Source organism: Ictalurus punctatus, chromosome 24 (genome assembly GCF_001660625.3).
Source record: "Ictalurus punctatus breed USDA103 chromosome 24, Coco_2.0, whole genome shotgun sequence".
In the NCBI taxonomy this organism is placed as follows: domain Eukaryota; kingdom Metazoa; phylum Chordata; class Actinopteri; order Siluriformes; family Ictaluridae; genus Ictalurus; species Ictalurus punctatus.
Window position 1 is genome coordinate 20,401,740 of NC_030439.2, and position 21,259 is coordinate 20,422,998.

Sequence of the window (21,259 nt, forward strand, 5' to 3'; positions counted from 1 at the left end):
CACAGATGCAGAAGATAACCCTAACCACAAACACCAACATACGACCATACATCCATCTTCAACCGGTTACTCCTTTTCAGGGTCACGGGGAACCTGGAGCCTATCCCAGGAAGCATCGGGCACAAGGCGGGGTAAACCCTGGACAGGGTGCCAGTCCATCGCAGGGCACAATCACATACACACTCACACACCCATTCATACACTACGGACACCTTAGACACGTCAATCAGCCTACCATGCATGTCTTTGGATTGGGGGAGGAAACCGGAGTACCCAGAGGAAACCCCCACAGCACGGGGAGAACATGCAAACTCCACACACACAGAGCCCCGGTGGGAATCGAACCCCCGACCCTGGAGGTGAGGCGAACGTACTAACCAGTCTATATTAAATAGGAAACAGTGTAGTGTTGACAAATGTTGGTTATGTTTTTAATGTGTGAAACACAGACAGGGATTTGACAGCCTGTTATATGGGTATGTGTATAAATTTAAAAATGCTAATCTACATACAAAGGTGTCATAAGTACTGATTTCACTAAAATGGCCCTGTCATGAGCACATTAGTCAGATTCTGTTCTTAATACTTAAGAATCTAACCAAGGAATCCACAGTCATCTGCGTACAGTGGGAAATAAAACTGGTTGTGAAAAGTGAAAGACAACGCAGAGCTAGAGGGATGGAAAAAAAAGAGAGACAGAGAGAGAACGAGGTAAAAAAGGGAAAAAAAGTGCTACAGGAAGGGTAAGGAGGGAAGTGAAAATAACGTCACAGATTGAGAAAATCACTGGTAACACTGAAAGCCACAAAACACACACATCCCCCCCACACACACACACATACCACACATCCCTCTGACACACACACACACACACACACACACACACACACACACACACACACGCACATACACACACAGGTGCCTGGGACTCTTTCAGCTATTCTTAATGCCTGCTGGGTAAATATGAAAGTCATGCAGTCTCACTCCTCTATCATCTAATTATACCTGACTCACTCCCTATAAAGACAAATCAGATGTATTATTATCCATCATTAAAACACACACACGCGCGGTTTTGGTGATACACACGTGTATAATCATTCTGGACTTCAGTTTAAAGAAATGGTGGGAAATCATAGCAAGCCCCATATCATAAATCAAGAAAATCTAGCGACGCAAATCTCTGAGATTAAAAGACTTGTTTAAAGACTTATGGCTTAAAAACCATAAAAGGAAGTTAACTTCAAACACACACTGCTCAGTGGGAGAGTAAATACAACATCTCTTTTTCTTTAGGAGCAGGATAAACATGTTTATACCACAGTGCTATTGAATTCTCGATTCTGATTGGTCAGAAGGTGTTGATCGTGCAGCAGCCAAACAGGTTTATATTAATGTGCCTGTTCTAATATATTATTCTGTAGTGAAGAAATAAATCATTTCATATGAACAAACCTTCAACACAATAAGTCATAGAATTGTTTATTTATTTATTTAAGAAAATTATTATAGCTCAATACTGGATGAACTCTAAGAAAACCTGTATCTGTAAACACCGGTGCTGTTTGGAATAATGTACAGAATAATGTATTTTATATTACAAACTTGATTCATGTTCAAAACATGAACTTTCAACTGTTTATTTATTATTTCCTGTAGACAGGAAAGTAACTTTTCTTAAGAAAAACTTCTATTATTAAAAGAAAAATGCAGGTTTATTTGCATTTAGAAAATATGTCTATACTTTTGTTGCAAATCAAACAAAAGTAGACTTAGACACTTTTTATTACTCGCAAACGAAACCGTTAAAAATATAAGACACTCCAGTTTATCAGTTGGTCAGTTTCTCTTTCCGTGGATCAACATAGCGGTTGGTCAATAAAGTAGATTTAATCTTAAACACAAGTGAAAGTTAATGAGAGAGGTCCATTGTGAAGTTCCACGGTAAATCTTCTTCCTCTGCTGCAGCAGCCTCAAAGTCCCTCCATGATATCTCATTAACCTGAAGGAGTGAGAGAGAGAGAGAGAGAGAGAGAGAGAGAGAGAGAGAGAGAGAGCGAGACAGACAGAGAGAGACGGAGAGAGAGAGCAATACGTTACAGCTTTACCTCTGACTGTTACAAAGAGCTGACACTCGAGACTCCTTCCATACATGTTAAATACGTATAATTATAGCTAGCACTTCTGTCAGAGCTGCTGTTATAGAAAAAAAAATGAATTCAGACCTTCAGATTTGAGAATTCAACATAACTGCAGTACCGAAGGCTTTTAAGAACAACCTGTCTAAAAGTAAATAAAAGAAGAAGAAAAAAGAAAGAAAAAAGAAGAAAAAAATCTTTCGACAGCTGAAGAGGAACAAGGGCCTCAGTGAGTGAAAAAATTAGGGAACTGGGTGAAAGTGACCATAATTTCCCACTAAAGTAGACAGACACCAAGAAACACATACAAGGGTGTTAAAAAGTAAAAAAAATAAATTACTATAGCTGCCGCATTTGCACTAGGCTTAAAGGCATAAACACACACACACACACACACACACACACACACACACACACACACACACACACACACACACACACACACACTCTCTGTCAAATTTTGTGATATTTTGGAAGTTGTAGCCTTGGAATGATTTAGCATTTAATATTGATTTAATCTGGACCGCTTTAATTATTCTTTGATTTACTGTTCATTGCATTTGAACTGTTTTTGGATTACTTTTAGGATTAATCTTCATTAGTGTGACCTTTTAATCTCTACCTTCCTGACCGAGACTCTTCAATCCTCTTCTCCTGGTAAGGCTATATTTTCTTTGGCTCCTCAGTGTATACACATCAAACCCAACCTTAAATCTCTAGCTGATATGAAAGGTACAATCGAGAGTGTGGAACCTGTGGCTTGAGGGCTCGGGATTCATGCTCTAGTGCCTGTGGCAAGACTTTTATTCTAGACTAGATAAACTTCAACATGCTTTTCAGCTTTTCAGAATAAAAATCAAGTTCAGTTAAATATCATGTCTACTTTTTGTGCAATCAAAAGGATTTGGCTGTACTTTTTAGTTGTTGTACACATTAGCATTTTCTAACAGCTGAAAAGACACACACACCTGGACGACTCCCTCGACATTCTCATCTGGCAGAATTTCCTCTGGATCAATTCTGCATTCCACCGCTACCTTTCCATTACCTGAGGATCAGAAGTCGATAATATCACCTAAAGTAATTATAAATAATGGAATGCAACATGTAAAGGTGTGGGAAGGGTTATAACGTCACACTGTCAAGGTGTTATTATTATTGTTATGTTCCGTACTGCACACTGCTACTACAAGGTGATATAAAAAGAGTTGTTCTCTGTTCTCAAACGCCGATCTCTTTTTGTATTTTAATACGGTTGATATAACAAGTGAAGCATAATAACTCCTAACCCCTGCAATACTGAACATAGAATATAATACTTTAATTCATGACCAGCGCTACCTACCAAGAACGATCAGTAACACTTTCTCAAAGGCTGCAACAACTGCTTTATCTTTGGCCCATTTCATCAGCTTCCCCCTTTTCCACAGCTTTTCCTCTAGACCTGAAAGAAACAAGGCATTTAATATACCAGATAATTATTAATATACAGTCATTGCACCATTATAATGTGCTCCAGAATATACGATATATGTATTACAGTCACCTGGTTCCTTAGAATAATACTTTTAAATAGGAATGTGTCGATAATGAGTTATATCATATACCGTGATCATCTTATAAGGGCAGCCGATTTACAGCTATCGGAACCAAAGATGGAAAAAAAAATCTCAGGGTGTGAGCGCTGCTATACCACCACACATAGAAGCAACACACAGGACTGCTACAAATAAACAAGTTATCTGGTCAGAAGTAAAAATCGTTAAAAAAAAAAACCCACCGAACTCTCAGCGTAAAACTCAATTTAGCAAGGCTGAGATCTGATTGGTGTATTGTATAATAATATGCAAATGAGCTTTATCTGTAAGATGGTTGTCGTTTGTAATCTTGCTAAAAAATTTTTTGAAACACGCCAACTTCAACATTTACGGAGCATGCGTGTTACCTGTATAATACGTGTCATGGAGAAACAGTTGCATTTACAGTTGTATACAGTTGTCTCTGGCCTCCTGAAGTAGTCTGAGTGATCAGATTTAAATTTGTTAAAAATAGCTGTGCTTACACTTTCATTTTACAGGCATAATATCTATTTGGATATAACCCCACAGGGCACCCGTGGCTCAACCGTTAGGGCTCTGTACTAGTGATAGGAAGGTTGTAAGTTTGACTCTTGGTACCACCAAGACTCTACTGTTGTGGCTTTGAGAAAAGCCCTTAACCTACACTTTGGGGGGGAGGGGGGAGGGGGGGGGGGTTAACATCTGCTAAATAAAGAAATGTAAATTAAAATAATCCTAACACTCAAGGCATGAAAGGAGCGAGTGGAAAAAGATATAAGGTTATCTTCTAGTTCTGTTCCTCGGCACAGAATTCAGTGGTGGTTTGAAAGAAAGCAACATGCAACAGAGCGATAAATCAACATAGTTTTATGCTTACTAATGATGTTCCCTCACCTTTCTCCCGATCAACCACTTCCTCAGCAACACCAACCCCACGGCACGACACTCCATGCTGAGGGAGAGTCAGCTCCATGATAGAGCCATATTTCAGCAGTTCCCCCTGGCTGCCTGTATCCATGCTCCAGCCCACATCTGCACACTTCGATATGTCCTTCACCTAGGGAGAAGAAAAACACTGAAAATGAGTGTAAGGCATCTGAACAGTTGTTCATGATACTGTAAACTGTAAGCAAACCGTGGAGCTGAGAACGCACCTATAGTGGATGTAAAAAGTCCACACACCCTTAAATGTTAAAATGGAAGGTTTTTGTGATGTAAGAAAATGAAACCAAGATAAAACTTTTCTACATTTATAGTGAAATTATAACCTATTTATTAATTTGAAAAACCATAAGAATCATTTTAGTGGGGGGGGATGTACAATAACCTGGGTGCATAAGTGTGCACACCCCTAAACTAATACTTAGTTGAAACACCTTTAGATTTTATCACAGCATTCAGTCTTTTTGGGTAAGAGTCAATCAGTTTGTCACGTCTTGACTTAGCAATATTTTGTCATTCTTCCTTGCAAAAGCATTTGAACTCTGTCAGATTGGCTGGGTGTCTCCTGCACACAGCCCTCTTCAGGTCACCACACAGATCTTTGATTGGATTTGGGTCTGGACTCTGGCTGGGCCATTCCAAAATCTTGAACTTGTTTTGGTGAAGCCGTTCCCTAGTCAATCTGGAGGTTTGTTTTGGGTTGTTGCCATGCTGAATGGTGAAACTCCTCTTTATCTTAAGAGTTTTAGCAGAAGCCTTAAGGTTTTGAGCCAAAATTGACTGGTATTTAGAACTATTCATTATTTCCTCCACCCTGATTAAAGCATCATTAAAGTTCCAGCTGAAGAAAAACAGCCCCAAAGTATGATGCTGCCACCACTGTGCTTCCCCATGGGGATGGTGTTCTTCTGGTGATGTGCTGTGTTGTTTTTGTGCCAAATATATCTTTTGGTATTATAACCAAAAAGTTCAACTTTGGTCTCATCAGACCAGGACACATTATTCCACATGATTTTGGGAGATTGGATGTATTCTTTCTTTATTTTTTGGTTAAAAAAGTCTTCCATCTTACCCCACAGCCCAGCGATATGAAGAATTCAGGAGATTGCTGTCACATGTAGGGAACAACAAGTATCTGTGAGAAATTGCTGCAATTCTTGTAATGTTGCTGTAGGCCTCTCTGCAGCCTCTATGACCAGTTTTCTCCTGATCTTCTCATCAATTTTAGAGGGACGTCCTGTTCTTAGTAGGGTCACTGTCATGGCATATTTTCTCTACGTGTTGATAACTGTCTTTACACTTGATATTTATATGTTGCAATTTCACAACAAAGGTGAAAAAGGTCTTGTGTATAATTGACACGACAGTCTACCAAAATAATGGAACTTCTGAAACACAAAGTGCTGCAGAATTGATTCTCAGTTAGATTTTGGTTTCGAAAGATTTCTCTGGAAAGATTCACAGAACCAAAAATGTTTTTTTTTTCTTTAAGGATGTTACTCACAGTGATGATGTGAGTAGACCAGCCATTATAACCCAGGTAATGATTAGCCAAGTCTTGGCACTTAGCATGGCTGAGGGATTTGGATCCAGAGAGGAAGGTTGTGTTCTGCTTTGTGCTTAGCCTAACCTGGACAGACAAAAACAAAAGATGGTACTTTATCCAAGATACGAATACTAAACTACACACTGAAAGGTAGGAATACAGTACACAACATTACAATGGTTTACCATCACAACTCATACTAATTTATAAAACATAATATAATTGATATATATAGAATATTATTAAGCAAGTAAAGCAACTGATTACAGAAACAGAATTTTAGAAACATCCTGTATCCAAGTATTACAGTATTCTGTAATGCAGTAATTTTTTTTGCAAGAATTCATGATTTTATAATGCTAAACCTGCTTTTTCTAATCAAAGACAAAAAGTCGGTGTACGAGGCTGTAAGAAATACAAAAATGTTTTCCGATTTTTTCCTAGAACCTTGTAAATACTGATCAGAAGCTATATAAAAAGCTCTTACATGTGCAGTCTAAAGCAAAGCCTAAATCTATCTATATTTAATGTAACAAGCTCTTCTCGGTAGAAGGAGAGTCATACTGCAGTACTGCAAAGTAGCGAACTAACAGTACTGTATCCAGGACCTGCACTCTTCTAAGGCTATTTTATTTTAATTTTTATTTTTCATGCTGCTAAAAGCATGAATAGTGTCCTGTAGTTACTTTGCTTAGTTTTATTCAATACAGCCTGTTTATTATCAGGTTCCTTTGCCTTCTTTTTTTAGACCATCTAGCTAAGAAACAGAAAATATTCAAAACACACCCCAAATATCCACTTTCAAAAGTCGCTGTAGTCCTTTAAAATGGATCTCCATCTTTAAAAATAGGCAATTAGATGGATCGAAACCAAGACATGTCTTATAAAGAACAAGCTATATTTTTTCGAGCAGAAATCCCATGAGGTGGATGGAAGTGCAGTAAAGCCTGACATCTACTGGTGGAGTATAGGTAACAGCAGGAAACACCTAATTCATGTCTGATGCACAAAAAAAAAGTTCTGCACATGGACAACAGGCAAGGATTTAACCAAGCCACATTAATGGACTCTGTAAGTTTAAAAAAAAAAATCAAATACTTGAATGTGCATTGCCTTTAAATGAGCAATATAAACAAAATAGACATGACGTGAAAATAAAGGAAGTGCTACATTACTTTGAGTGGAACATCCTGGAACAGACACTGTTTATCAGTGGCTCTTTGAGCCTTGGACGCCTGGGCAGCAGAGTAGAACTTGACCAGTGCATAAAAGCCCGGGGCGGCCACTGAGGCATTGGGACACACCTTCAGCAGGTAGAGTGCTCCAAAGGCAGAATACACACTCCACAGAGACTCCTGTGACAGAGAATAATGCCGAAAAGAAGACTCAGAAGAACTCCACACACTGTGGGAGATAATAAAGAGTAGAAAGTATGGAGATCTATGATATGAGGTGGTGTAGATTTGGGTTCAGTATTGCAATTATGTTGAGTTAAATATTTCAATTTATAAGGTAAGGCTGTAATTATGGTGCTCATCTCTCTCTCTCTATCTATCTATATATATATATATATATATATATATACATATATAAATTCATACATTTTTCAGTCATGTTTACTACTGTGATCAGCCTGTCATTGAACACTAACAGGCTCTTAAGATGACTATACGCCTGTTGTAGGCTATAGAAATTATTATTTCACATCATATGTAGTGTACTTATATAGTGCACATGCAGCTATTTATATTCTTAATAGTAAGTGCACCTGATTAAGAAAAAACCCTCAATAAATATAAGTATAAGCTATGTGTAAGTAATAATGGACCTACTGGCACTCTGAAATGTACAAAATAAAAATGTTAAGATTTTGCAATTACATGGTTAATATTTAATAATTGTGATACTAATATATATATATATATATATATATATATATATATATATATATATATATATATATATATATATATACACACACACACACACACACACACACATATATATATATATATATATATATATATATATATATATATATATATAGAGAGAGAGAGAGAGAGAGAGAGAGAAAATAGAAGTGACCCAGTGATGTAAATGTATGTATGTATATAAATATATAAAGAGTATAAATCAGTATGTAGTAAATGTAGTGCAGTAGCTGTAAAGAGAGTAAGAAGCTGAAAAACATTTATTTGTTTGTTATTTAAGTCGCTACTTACATAAATATAATCTTCGGAAAAGGATGGCTGTATGTCCCAAATAAAAATGGTTTTATTGTTTTCATTAGGGACTCTGAACTCTATAACATCCGCCTCGAGATCCATAAAAAATCAGTGTTTACTTAAATAACATCATAACCTAACAACTTTAATAACGCGCTGCTTCTGTACACTGTTTACAACGCGCCGAGCCGATTCTAAAAAGATATTAATACTGTTATTATTTAGCGGTAAGAAAAATGCACAGCCATGTTACACTTCCGTAAACAGGATAAAGTTTCGCGCGCGAAACTTACGTCACACCACGTACATCACATCTACGTAAACACGCACAGGACGTCATGACGTCATGGCAAAACGTTAGGACGTCGGAGACGTCTGTAGCCTGCAAAATGGAGGTTTTTTAAGCACACCTTCAACAAATCATTCCTGTCAAATGAGAATGAAGAATAATACAATACAGTTATACAGCTTTTCTGAATTAAGGACTTTATCCTTAAATATATTTTATGAAAGAAATAAAAAAAAGTTTAAATGTGTAGGTTTTTTTTAATGGGATGGGGTTATGTGGATGATGTGTGTATTTTACAGTATGAGGTTTACATTTACATTTACATTTATTCACTTATCAGACGCTTTTATCCAAAGCGACTTACAAATGAGAAAAAAAACAAGCAAGCACAGGTTGAGTAAACAGGTTCAGTAAATGTTGAGTAAACACTGAGTAAAAACAGGTTGAGTAAATGTTGTGTAGATTTTAGGGAATGGAGTTGTGTAAATGTTGTGTAGATTTTAGGGAATGGAGTTGTGTAAATGTGTAGATTTTAAGGGGTTGTTTAAATGTTGTGTACATTATACTCTGTGCTCTGAATACTATACCAAATATCTGTTTATATAACTATAAATTCTGCTGACAAATGTACACATTTTAATACAAAAACAAACAAACAAACAAATCATTCAGTTTCCTCAGAGTTACTTTATTTCAAATTTCATAGTTCAAATTGGTCAAAACTTTGACCAATTAAAAACTAACATGCTCTTTGAACACATAGACAACTCTGACGTTCCAGGTAAGTCTTGCATAAGTTCAGTGATATAAAACAAGTAACTACAATAAAAAAAAATGTTTAATAATACACACACACACACACACACAAACATATATATATATATATATATATATATATATATATATATATATATATATATATATATATATATATATATATATATTATATATAAGACAAATAAAACAAATCAGTCAAGTATGACAAAATAAATGTTGCTGTATAAATGGAGAATGTGCTGGTCTGTCTGTACATCGCCATAAATACCTCAGCTGATGTAGGATTTAGTGCTCCCTTATTATTATTCATATTATATGTTATTAACTATTTTTATCCCCATAGAAGTGAGTCAAAAAAATGCACATCTGTTTTTCAGCTTACCCTGAGTTTTCATTTCATCCTCCCAGCTGTCTGTGTACTTGACCTTTTATAGTTTTGGGGCAGTCAATAAATGCAAATGAGCTGCGTTAACATAGGCACATCATTGTCATAATTTGTGCACAAACTTATGCCACAATTAATTTAATTTACTTTTATTTACATTTTAATGAATGCTTAATAAAATGTCCATGTAGATTTGAAAAAACAAAAAACAGAACAAAAAAACATGCTAACATCAATCTTCATTTATCTGGCTATAGGCTCCAGGTTCCCCCACGACCCTGAAAAAAAGTAACCGGTAGAAGATGAATGGATGGATGGATTTATCTGGCTGTCTATTGTGCTGATTCCCTAATAAAGCCAATCTTTATTTATTTATATAATGTATTTATCTTTCATTATTATTTACTATTTTCTTCTAAATGACTGACTCATATAAATATATTACACAAACTACATAAATATGCTTAAAACAATGACGGGAATATTAGCAGGATGTATTAAAAATATTTTTTTTGGAAAAAATAAATGTCTCCATCTAGTGGTACAATAGGGCAATAACATGTAGACAAATATATATGTGCAGACAAATATTTTTAGGTTTAGTTTACTGAAAGATAGAAATGTCTTCTCTATCACACATTTGAAATCCAAACTCCTATGAATAAAATTTTTATTAATAATTTACAAAATATTCTGCTTCTTTAATCGAACCCCTTTAATGTTATTAAACAATCATTTATTTATCTGAAACATTTTTTCACACTTTCCCCTGAATATACAGTTTTTTGTTTAAATTAAAAATTTTAAAACAAAATTTGCTTGTGTAACTACACACTAATATAAAATTCTATCTGACAGACACTGTCACAAGTAAACTTTCACCCTAAAATGAAAAACAGAAAACTACAAAATAGAAGCAGAACACACACACACACACACACACACACACACACACACACACACACACACACACACACACACACTTTATTATATGTTATATGTTTTTAATCTTATGGCGTGTAAACTTTAATATACACGCCCACAAATGACGTGTTGCTCTAAGTGAAAGTGAAAGTGACGCACTTTAGATGAGTTTAAGCTGTTTACTAACGGGTAAGAATTCTTTCTCTGTCTCTTAAACATTTTAAAGCAAGAAGAAAGTGTTTATTTTTAGTTTACAGTCTGTGTAAAAACAACAGTATGAAAAATGAACTAGTTCTCGAGTTAAACTGCCGCAGTAAAAGTTTTATCTAGGACCGGAAAGAGGATCAGGGGAAGAAAGAGGAATGCTGGGAGATTCATCTGAGAAAAACACCATGTTTATATTCCAACTCATTTCTCTCCCACAGTAAAATAATAGCGAATGATAAAACGGAATAAACTCTGACCGTGATTCCCGCTAGTGGATTTCATAAAATAAATAAATAAATAAAAGTCGGCTCATATTTAAAAGTTTTCTAGCAGGCCCCAAACCTACTGGAATAAAGCTGTGTTGAAGTTGGAGGTCGATATTCGCAGATAAACGCAAATTAAGGGACCGTCTCTAAAGTTACATACCACATTGTTATACACGATTCTAACTTCAATAGCATTTGAAGAGAATGAGTTACAGTCATAAAACCAGCTGTAAAGTGTTCAACTAGGTGTCATCTATAATGCACACCTTTTAGATTTTTGATATTTAATTTAAAAAACCCTATGAAATCATGTGTGAATGTTGCCATGTGTTTCACTACCAATTGGCTCATACACAAAATATATCATAAATTAAAGCTCAATAGCATTTAAAGGGAATGACTTACAGTCACAAAAACAACTGTAAAGTGTTTATCATATAACACACACCTTTAGATTTTTGATATTTAATAAAATAAACTATTAAATCATATGTAAATTTGACATGAATTTCACTACCAAATGGGCTCATACACGGTGAAACAGAAAGACAGAGCGGTGTCCTCAGCCGAGCAGGGAGGCAGAGCGGTATCCTCAGTCAAGCAGGGAGGCAGAGCGGTGTCCTCAGTCGAGCAGGGAGGCAGAGCGGTGTCCTCAGCCGAGCAGGGAGACAGAGCGGTGTCCTCAGTCGAGCAGGGAGGCAGAGCGGTGTCCTCAGCCGAGCAGGGAGGCAGAGCGGTATCCTCAGTCGAGCAGGGAGGCTGAGTGTCGTTCTCCGTCGACTCTGCAGGCTGAACTTAGTTGGCTGTCAGCAGACTCAGGTGTGAGCAGAACGTTGTTGGTCGTTACGTCGACCTCAGACTGGAACATGGTTCCTGATGAGTGGAATATAATTGTCGCCATCTACACACACACACACACACACACACACACACACACACACACACAAAACGCAAGGACAAAAATTAGGTTTAGTTTACTGAAAAACTAGATATGGCTTCTCTATTACACAAATGTATACATTTTAAACCCAAACTTGTATGAATAAAAATATAAAACTTTTATTAATATTTAAAAAATATTTAATGAAAACATTCTGCTCCTTTAATCGAACCCCTTCAATGTTACTTACATTTATTCATTTAGCAGATGCTTTTATCCAAAGTGACTTACAAATGAAGAAATACAAGCAAAGTGATATATCAAGCAGAGAACAATACAAGTAGTGCTACTGTACAAGATCATTTAATTGAGATCTAGAAAGCAAAGTGTGTAGAGTAGAGGTGTAAGTGCCAGAGTAGGTTTTTTTAAATGTTTTTTTTTTTATTTATAATGTGGGGTTGGTGTTTTAGGGGTTGGTTAGGTGCTCACGGAAGAGGTGGGTCTTTAGCTGTTTTTTGAAGATAGTGACAAATTCCGTGGTCCGGATTGAGGTTGAAAGCTCATCCCACCAATGAGGGACAGTTAGTGTGAAGGTTCTGGAAAGGGACCTTGAGCCACACTGAGTAGGCATTACTAAGCGTCGGTCGCTAACCGATCACAGGTTGCGTGAGGGAATGTAAGCCTTCAGGAGAGAGTTGAGGTAGGGGGGCGCTGTTCCAGACAAGGACTTGTACATGAGCATCACGGCCTTGAATTTGATGCGAGCGGCTACAGGAAGCCAGTGGAGGGAGATGAGGAGGGGTGTAACATGGGTCCGTTTGGGCTGGTTGAAGATGAGACGTGCTGCTGCATTCTGAATCATCTGAAGGGGTTTGATGGCACTGCTGGGAGGCCCGAGAGTAGTGAGTTGCAGTAGTCCAGTTTTGATATAACAAGAGCCTGGACTAGTATCTGTGTAGCCTGTTCGGTGAGGTAGGGTCTGATTTTCTTGATGTTATACAGAATGAATCTGCAGGACCGTGCGGTTGTTGAGATGGTCTGTAAAGGTCAACCTGTCATCAAAAGTTACCCCAAGGTTGCTGGCCGTCCTGGTTGTCTTGAGTGTGGTTGAGCCGAGCTGTACAGTGAGGTCGTGGTTGATTGAGGGACAGGCTGGGATGATGAGAAGCTCAGATTTTGCTAAGTTCCAGTCTGAGATGTCAGACAGGCAAGCAGAGATTCGTGCAGAGACAGACAGATCATCATGCTGGAAGGACAAATAGAGCTGGGTGTCATCAGCATAGCAATGATGCTATTATTTAATTAGCAATTTATTTAACTGAAACATTTTTTTTATGCTTTCCCACAAATATACAGTTTTTGAAGTCTACAGATAAATTGTTTTTGCTTGTGTAACTACACACTAATATCAAATGATATCTGCCAAATAGTGTCACAAGTAACCTTTCACCCACAAATGAAAATCTGAAAACTACTAAACAGAAGCAGACAGCGTGTAGCTGTGATGAACACAAGGCTGCAGTTGGATATAACAGCACCACTCAAACATGAAAAACTCATCACAATAAAGATATAAGTGCTCTTAATAGTGCAGCCTCTGGGTCTCATTTATCAATATTTCAGTAACGTTGTGTGGAAATGTTTGCATACGCCAAACTGAACTAAGATTTTCTTCATACTCGAATGCGTATGTTGAGGAATGCCCATCACCCATAAATTACCAGGCACATGCCGATCCCAGCAGATTTGCATTTGGTGAGACACACAAAACACCATAAAAGGCTACGTTCACACAACAGAAATGACGAGTACAAATTAAATTATTTATTTAATTATTATTTAATTAATCATTTATTCAATTATTAATCCTCAAATTATTCCTCAAAATTATTATGACTCACGTCTAAAATGGTTGTCTAAAACTCTAAAATACTTACAGTATTTACTAATTACAATAATAAAATAACAAGCTAGCAAGTCGTGTAATTTTGTTTAATTTAGTTAATTTTCTTTGTTTATTTTTAGGTCTACATATCTAGTTGTCACAACTTTCTTCAGTAAAATTGAGCTAGCTAATTAGCTGCTTAGCTGGAAGACACAGCTCATTTTGTTGACCTGATTTTGGAAAATACTTTTGATGCTCTTAGTTGGAGAAACTGAGAATGAACAGTCCAGACCAGCAGATGAAGCAGATAAAACAGAACACACACAAATATATACTTCAATAACTCTAACTTTCTCTATTTTCTATGCAGTATATACAATAAATATAAAACTACAATAAATAGATAACTAAGAGTGTTCTGATTTTTTTTCTCAGTAGTTTAGTTTAATAACTCAGACAATACTGTTATACTAATGCAGCACCAAAGGCATTTTCCACTTTGAAGTAAGTTTTTATATTTCTGTGAGTTAACTCTGTGTTACGTAATTCACATAGTGGAGGTTAGGACGGATGCAAGTGCAGTTAAAGACTTTTATTTGAGAGAGACAGGGAGATAAATCCAAAACATGAGACAAAAGCGTAGTCAAGAAACAGGCAATGGGTCAGGCGATTGGCAAACAGGCGTATCGAAATCATGCATTGGGTCTCAGAGCACGCTGCATGCTACAGTGCTAGCTCAAGGGGAAATCGTGACACACTGATGTGGTCTATAAGAAGTTAACTTCATTGTAATGTACCTTAAATAAATATTACATATTGTATTATAAAAAGTAAATATTACAAATCTTGTAATTAATAAATACTGTAAATATTATAAATGCTGTATTACCAAGCATTACATTTCTGTCTTCTAAAACAAATGTTTGGTATTGAGGGTTATGTATGTATATGTTTATTTATTTGTTTATATTTATGTAAGTTTGAATGTGGACTGTGGCACGTACCAGCAAAAGAGATCAGTCCTGATCATACACATCTGTCTGTCCATGACCAATAACCTTTCTTTACTAATAGTGAAAATGGATCACGCTAATCCTGAACAACCTGCTGGATCTCTGCAGTTCAGAAATAGGTAAGCAGTTATTTTATTTAAGGCATGAATATTTATTGAAAATATAAAGACTTTATGTACATCATAGAGCGGGGGTTAAACTTAGATTCTGCCCAGGCATCAGTGAACATCATGAGCCTTTAAAGGGCAATAAATTAAAGCTGTTAATTTTTTACACATTATTATCTGTTCTATTGATCAACACCAATAACCTAGGCTCTGAAAGTAGAATAGAACATTTCTAGGAAAATAAGTTAAAGTTAAATAAGTTTAAAAAGTTAGAGTTTACACTAGAAAAGCGTTTATCATCCAGACATCACGAGTTCGAATCGCGATGATGTCATCCATGGCTGGAATGGGGCGTACTCTCTCTCCCCTATCAATCACAGTGACACCAGCCAATCATGCATGCAGTAGCGCTTTCCTCCAAGTGTGTAATGATTATTTATAGCAAAAAAAGTGTGTCACAGCGTTACTAACTTTACTTTATGACTTTAAAAACGTTTAAATAACATTATATATTTTTGGTTAAATGTATCTATATATTCTAATGAGATGTTTTAAAATTAATCAATTTGGTTATTCAGGTGCATTCACAAATATCACGTTAGCTGAGCTGACGATCGTTCATTGATGCATTTATTTTAAATTTATTTACAAATGAAATGATAATTTGCAAAAACCTATGCGTGGTAGACAAGTTCAAGTGTCGCATTGATGGATAAAATAAACAAAAGACAATTCAGATTCAATCAGTCAAACTAAAAGTCACACCAACAGTAAAATGTAATTGAACCTGGTATTTGAACCAGTCCCCGGGGAATGACAGGTTCTACTAATCAACCAGGGATTGCTAGGACTGTAGAATTCAGTGCTTTTTGTGCATCCATAAAAAGTAATATATAAATACTTATATATATATATATATATATATATATATATATATATATATATATATATATATATATATATATATATATATAAGTATTTATGTATTACTTTTTATAAATGCAAAAAAGCACAGAATTAAACTACAGTGCTAAATGAATAATATATATTCTGGTGAGTATTGGGTTCTTTTCAGTCGTATATAATTGGCCAAACAGTTGTGTAAAGTTTTAGTGTTAAATTTATATTTGTAACACTCAGTTTGTGGATTTTATTTTAAAGAAATGAAAAAATGGTATCCCAACCGATTAACCCATTAATAGAAAAAATAATCGTCCAACTAATCGATTATGAAAATAATCATTAGTTGCAGCCCTAATTATGGGAGATACAGTATCCTCAGGGAGTTCTTTGCCATGAGGTGCCATGTTGAACTTCCAGTGACCAGTATGAGGGAGTGTGTTAAACCAAATTTAACACACCTGCTCGCCATTCACACCTGAGACCTTGTAACACTAACAAGTCACATGACACCGGGGAGGGAAAATGGCTAATTGGGGCCAATTTGGACATTTTCACTTAGGGGTGTACTCACTTTTGTTGCCAGCGGTTTAGACATTAATGTCTGTGTGTTGAGTTATTTTGAGGGGACACCAAATTTACACTGTTACACAAGCTGCACACTCACTACTTTACATTGTAGCACAGTGTCATTTCTTCAGTTTCGTCACATGAAGAGATATAATGAAATATTTACAAAAATGTGTGGGGTGTACTCACTTTTGTGAGATACTGTATGTGCCACATGGTTGCCAGGTTGTTGATAAGTAAGTGAGAAACAAGTAAAGAAATTCAGTCAAGTTAGTAAAGTTTTATAAAATACTATTTCACACTGAATAAATGTTACTGTTGTCTTTTTTTGTTGTGTGTGTGTGTGTGTGTGTGTGTGCGTGTGCGTGTGTGCGCAGTGCAACAGAAATAAAGAGATCAGACTCACCAGTACCCAGCTGTGTGTCCATGAAGAGTGATAATTCTATGATTTTGCCACAAAATTTTAAAGAGAAGAGAAAACGGTACACACCAGAACGGTAACAAACATGTAACTCGAATTAACTAATATCTCATTGTTAAACATTTTAATTTAAAAAAGCAAAATATCCATTCTACTATGATATATACTGTAGTGTGAAAGTTTTCTTTTAGAATATTATAAAGATACACGTAGTGTTTACTTTATTAGGAACACCTGTACACCTTCACATTCATTCAATTAGTCGATCATGTGACAGCAGCACAATGCATAAAATTATACAGGTACAAGTCAAGATATTTAGTTCATCTTTACATCAAACATCAGAATGGGGAACATATAAACTCAGTCACTTTGACCGTGGCATGATTGGTGGTGTCTTAGGAGCTGGTTTGACTGCTGATATTCTGGGCTTTTCATGCACAACAGTCTCTAGAGTTTACACAGAATGGTGCAAATAAAAACAAAAAACATCCAGTGAGGGATCTTCTGTGGTTAGAAACTTCTTGTTGAGAGATCAGAGGAGAAAGGGCAGACTGATTTGAGCTGACAGAAAGGCTATGGTTTCTCAAATAACCACTCTTTACAAAAGTGATGAAGAGAAAAGCATCTCAGAAAGCACAACACATTGTAGCTTGAGGCTACACCAGCAGCAGACCACATCAGGTTCCACTCCTGTCAGTCAAGAACAGGAATCTGAGGCTATAATGGGCACAAACTCACCCAAACAGGACAGTTGAAGATTGGGGAAAATTTCACCTAGTCTTTAATTGTCCGCTCCATCTGGCACTAACAACCATGCCATGGTCAGAGATCACATTTTTCCCCATTCTAATGTCCGATGTGAAAATTAACTGAAGCTCTTGACCTGTATTTGTGTAATATTGTCATTTGTATCCATCAGGTTTAGTTACATTTGCATTCTCTGAAACATTCATCATTGTTTTATTAAATTAGAGGCTAAAGTTCAAACCATAATTTTAAGTAATGTGGATAATGGTGTAATAAAATGGACAAGTGCATGATATTTAAAACTTTTGTATTCGCAGTGTCCTGCAGGGAGCAAGAGAGAAAACACAACAGATCATAATCACAGATACAGGGTAAGATCAAACTCAGCATGACAATAGTATTTTAATCATTATGCTGGTATTATAAACATCTCTCCAGTCACTTTGTGCTGAGTATTTCTACAGATAATGAGGATAACAAGCACATATACATTTGACTGAAGAAAAATGACAGAGATTGTGCTTGATATCTCACCACATGTCTATTACCATGTTACAGGTGTACGTCTGTAAGCACTGAACCTCATCTTCAGGAGAAAAGCAAATTAAATCTAATAAAGAAGTTTCAGCATGTAAATGAGGTGATAACAAACCAGGGAAACCCAACACTTCTGAATGAGATCTACACAGAGCTCTACATCACAGAAGGAGACAGTGGAAAAGTCAATAATGAACATGAGGTGAGACAGATCGAGGCAGCATCCAGGAGAGCAGCAACAGAGGAAACACCAATCAAATGCAGTGACATCTTTAAGCCCTTATCTGAAGAAGACAAACCCATCAGGAGCGTTCTAACAAAGGGAGTCGCTGGCATTGGAAAAACAGTCTCTGTGCAGAAATTCATTCTAGACTGGGCTGAAGGGAAAACAAATCAGGATCTTCATCTCATATTTCCACTTCCTTTCAGAGAGCTCAATTTAATGAAGGATCGAAACCTGAGTCTGATGGAGCTTCTTCACTTCTTTTTTAAGGAGATAAAAGAAACAAACATTTCCAGCTTGGACAAAGTTCTGTTCATTTTTGATGGTTTGGATGAGTGTCGTTTCCCTCTGGATTTCCAGAACACAGTGAGGGTGTGTGATGTAACTGAATCAGCATCAGTGCATGTGCTGCTGATAAACCTGATCAAAGGGAATCTGCTTCCCTCTGCTCTCATCTGGATCACCTCCCGACCAGCAGCAGCTGATCAAATCCCCTCTGAGTGTGTCCATCGACTCACAGAGGTACGAGGGTTCAATGACCCACAGAAGGAGGGATATTTCAGGAAGAGGATCAGTGATCAGAGCCTGAGCAACAGAATCATCACACACCTGAAGTCATTAAGAAGCCTCTACATCATGTGCCACATCCCAGTCTTCTGCTGGATTTCAGCCACTGTTCTAGAGAGAATGTTGGGTGAAGCAGAGAGTGGAGAGATCCCCAAGACTCTGACTCAAATGTACACACACTTCCTCATCATTCAGACAAACGTCATAAAGGAAAAGTACACAAAGAGCAGAGAGACAGATAGAGAGATGGTTCTGAAACTGGGTAAACTGGCTTTTCAGCAGCTGATGAAAGGCAACCTGATCTTCTATGAGGAAGACCTGATGGAGTGTGGCATTGATGTGACAGAAGCATCAGTGTATTCAGGTGTGTGTACACAGATCTTCAGAGAGGAGTTTGGGCTTCACCAGAGTAAAGTGTACTGCTTTGTACATCTGAGCATTCAGGAACACCTCGCAGCTCTATATGTGCACCTGACATTCATGAATGAAAAGAGAAATGTTTTTAAAAATTTCATATTGAGAATGAAAGTTACAATCTCAGATGTCCACAAGAGTGCTGTAGATCAGGCTTTACAGAGTGGAAATGGACATCTGGATCTTTTCCTTCGCTTTCTTCTGGGTCTCTCACTGGAGTCTAATCAGATCCTCTTACAAACCATAGTGACACAGACAGGAAGTAGCTCCCACAGTAACCAGGAAACAGTTCATTACATCAAGAAGAAGATCAGAGAGAATCCCTCACCAGAGAAATCCATCAATCTGTTCCACTGTCTGTATGAACTGGATGATCATTCTCTAGTTGAGGAAGTCCAACACTACCTGCAATCTGGAAATTTACAACAAAGCAAACTTTCTTCTTCTCAGTGGTCAGCTGTGGTGTTTGTGTTACTGACATCGATGCAGGAACAGGATGTGTTTGTCCTTAATAAATATACCAACAAACACTGTACATCAGACGAGGTTCTTCTGAAGCTCCTGCCTGTGGTTGCAGCATCCAGAAAAGCTCAGTAAGTAATGCTGAATATAACTGTTACACTGTTACAATATTATTACAGCATACCGTGAGGGAAATAAGTATTGACCCGTCAACGTTTTTTTAAGTAAATATATTTCCAATAAGGCTATTGATATTAAATTTTCACCAGACATCAGTATTACCTCAGGAAATCCAGAAATATAAAGAATTCACAACAGTAAAGTCCATAAATAAAGTTATGTGTAATAAAGTGGAATGACAAGAAAAAAGTATTGAACAGTTCCTATCTCCTATCTGTGCAAATTAAAATCTATAAAAAGGCTTTTCTTTACCAAGGTGTCCCACAAGAAACATCTCATGATGGGTAAAAGCAAAGAGCTCTCCCAAGACCTTCACAATCTTATTGTTGCAAAACATATTGATGGAATCGGATACAGACGTATTTGAAATCTTCTGAATCTTCCAGTAAGCACCACTGGGGCCATTATCCACAAATGGAAGCAGCATCACTCCGTCACCAACCGGCCACGCACAGGAGCTCCTCGCGTGTGGGGCTGTTTTTCATCACATTGTACTGGCAGACTTCATATAATTGAAGGAACGATGAATGGAGCCCTTTACCGGGAGATTCTTGAGAAAAATCTGCTGCCATCCACCAGGATGATGAAGATGAGACGTGGGTGGAGCTTCCAGCAGAACAACGATCCAAAGCATACAGCAAAGGAAACTCTCAATTGGTTTTAGAGAAAAAAAATCAAGGTGTTAGAACGGCCCGTCAATCACCTGTCTTAAATGCAACTGAAGATGATTTAAAGACAATATGTTTAGAAGAATGGGCCAAAATCACACCTGAATACTGCAGCCCATTAATTTCTTCATACAGGAAGTGTCTTGAAGATGTCTTTACAAACAAAGGCTTCTCCACTAAGTATTAAATACATTTCAGTTAGCGTGTTCAATACTTTTTTCCTGTGTCGTTCCTCTTTATTACACATAACTTTATGTATGGACTTTAATGTTTGGATTTCTTTATATGTGTAGATTTCTTGAGTTAATACAAAGTCTGGTGAAAATTTCAATGAGAATAACCTCATTGGAAATATGTTTACTAAAAGTGTTGACGCATTAAATACTTACTTCTCCCACTGTACATGGAAGATACAAGAACATTG

General features: G+C 36.8%; 2 protein-coding genes across 8 annotated transcripts in view; one reads left to right on the forward strand and one right to left on the reverse strand.

Annotated features, from left to right (window-relative positions):
- Window positions 1–1,475: 1,475 nt before the first annotated feature.
- rdm1 (RAD52 motif containing 1) lies at window positions 1,476–8,687 on the reverse strand. Its single transcript, NM_001200428.1, is given in 7 exon segments — window positions 1,476–2,002; window positions 3,107–3,186; window positions 3,484–3,582; window positions 4,592–4,754; window positions 6,144–6,269; window positions 7,361–7,540; window positions 8,408–8,687. Coding segments are annotated over 7 exon segments (843 nt in total). The 5' UTR covers window positions 8,513–8,687; the 3' UTR covers window positions 1,476–1,912.
- A 2,225-nt stretch (window positions 8,688–10,912) lies between these two features.
- LOC108257281 (NACHT, LRR and PYD domains-containing protein 12) overlaps window positions 10,913–21,259 on the forward strand; it is a 60,926-nt gene continuing 50,579 nt past the window's right edge. For 6 of the 7 annotated variants that reach the window (XM_053675357.1, XM_053675362.1, XM_053675365.1 and 3 more), the window contains exons 1-5: window positions 10,913–10,974; window positions 15,098–15,155; window positions 16,991–17,110; window positions 18,102–18,155; window positions 18,343–20,118. In XM_053675357.1, the coding sequence (XP_053531332.1) occupies window positions 10,950–10,974; window positions 15,098–15,155; window positions 16,991–17,110; window positions 18,102–18,155; window positions 18,343–20,118 (2,033 nt within the window). In that variant the 5' untranslated portion in view covers window positions 10,913–10,949. The remainder of the gene's footprint in view (window positions 10,975–15,097; window positions 15,156–16,990; window positions 17,111–18,101; window positions 18,156–18,342; window positions 20,119–21,259) is intronic. The other variant, XM_053675358.1, reaches the window with a different exon arrangement.